The sequence below is a fragment of the Cariama cristata genome, unplaced genomic scaffold (assembly GCF_000690535.1).
Source record: "Cariama cristata isolate BGI_N322 unplaced genomic scaffold, ASM69053v1 scaffold8399, whole genome shotgun sequence".
In the NCBI taxonomy this organism is placed as follows: Eukaryota; Metazoa; Chordata; class Aves; order Cariamiformes; family Cariamidae; genus Cariama; species Cariama cristata.
The window spans coordinates 15627-16791 of record NW_009637359.1 but is presented as its reverse complement, the minus strand read 5'-3'; the positions used below and the strand labels follow the sequence as shown (position 1 = coordinate 16791).

The following is a 1165-nucleotide window of genomic DNA, read 5'->3' as shown; positions in this document are numbered from 1 at the left end:
TTTCCTTATTGAAAATTTTCAGGATCAAACTCATGTTATGTTGCTGAAAATCCAACCCTGCTCTCATGGTGGTGCAGTAAGGGAAAGGTGTTGGTCTGGAGAGTGTTGTGTGGTTTAATTCCCTTCTTTCTTTCAGGCATTTATATCTCCGAGGATGATGTGAGTGCCCCAGAGAGGTTTCGTGGCATTGGTGTGCGCATTGAGGATGATGTTGTGATAACAGAGGAGGCGCCTCTCATCTTGTCTGCCGACTGTCCCAAAGAGATCTACCACATCGAGCAGATCTGTGGCCGCAGCTCGTGATGCCCTTTCTCTGCCTCTTGCATCCTCCTCAGGAGATGCAGCCCTCCAGGGACGCAGATCCCTGTAGCTGGCTGTAGTTGTTAAGCGATGGAGGGTGTGGACGGTTGATGACTGTTTCCAAGACTAGGGCTGGGAAGTGGAATACAAAAGGCTTGGGTACTGAGGGATGAAAAAGCAAAGCAACCTCTTCTGTGTGCATTTTCCTTCTGATTTGATGAGTGCTGATGTTAAGCTGTTGTAGGACATGGGGGTGGACTCATCCCTCTGCTTTGTGGATTCATCTGTTCTGGTACCCTTGGAGGGATGAGTTTTGTCAGTGCCACCAGCAGGACTTCTGCCTGGTCCCTCTCCAGATGTATAGGTGCAACTTCTGAGACCAGGGCCTTGTTTTTTCTCCTTTAGCAGTAGTTTCACAGCAGTCAGATTTTAAAAATGAAGCTTTAATAAATGCTGTTTTGGGGGAATAAAGTGTGTCAAACAACTTTGATTTTTATAGAGTCCTAGAAGGAGGGGTTTCGGTAGTCAGGAAGATGGGTTTGGTTGGGAGGTAGTTTTATCTGAAGCCTGTGGAGAATGCTTTTTGTATTTTAAGGGTAAGGATGTGTTTGGGCCTTGTTCAGGCATATGTAAAATAGGCCAACAGCAGGGAAAAACATGTCATCTGGTCTTTCAGCTTATTAGAGTGTTTGGTAATTTCAGAAAGGACAGATAGGGCTCGGGAGGTTGGACAAACCCATTCTTGCTGTCTTCCACATTCCCTTCTTTTTGTCCCAAATGCCCATTCCAGTCCTGAGTGTTCTGAGCCCACCTCTATGCTGGGAAGGACGGCCGTGTTGGCTGTGCTGGACTCCACTGGTGAGCT

At 47.1% G+C, this 1165-nt stretch overlaps 1 protein-coding gene across 1 annotated transcript in view; it reads left to right on the top strand.

Annotated features, from left to right (window-relative positions):
* XPNPEP3 (X-prolyl aminopeptidase (aminopeptidase P) 3, putative) overlaps positions 1 to 576 on the top strand; it is a 13766-nt gene extending 13190 nt beyond the window's left edge. Inside the window, exon 9 of the mRNA XM_009708297.1 lies at positions 137 to 576. Coding sequence (XP_009706599.1) covers positions 137 to 303 — 167 coding nt within the window. The 3' untranslated portion in view covers positions 304 to 576. The remainder of the gene's footprint in view (positions 1 to 136) is intronic.
* Positions 577 to 1165: the final 589 nt, after the last annotated feature.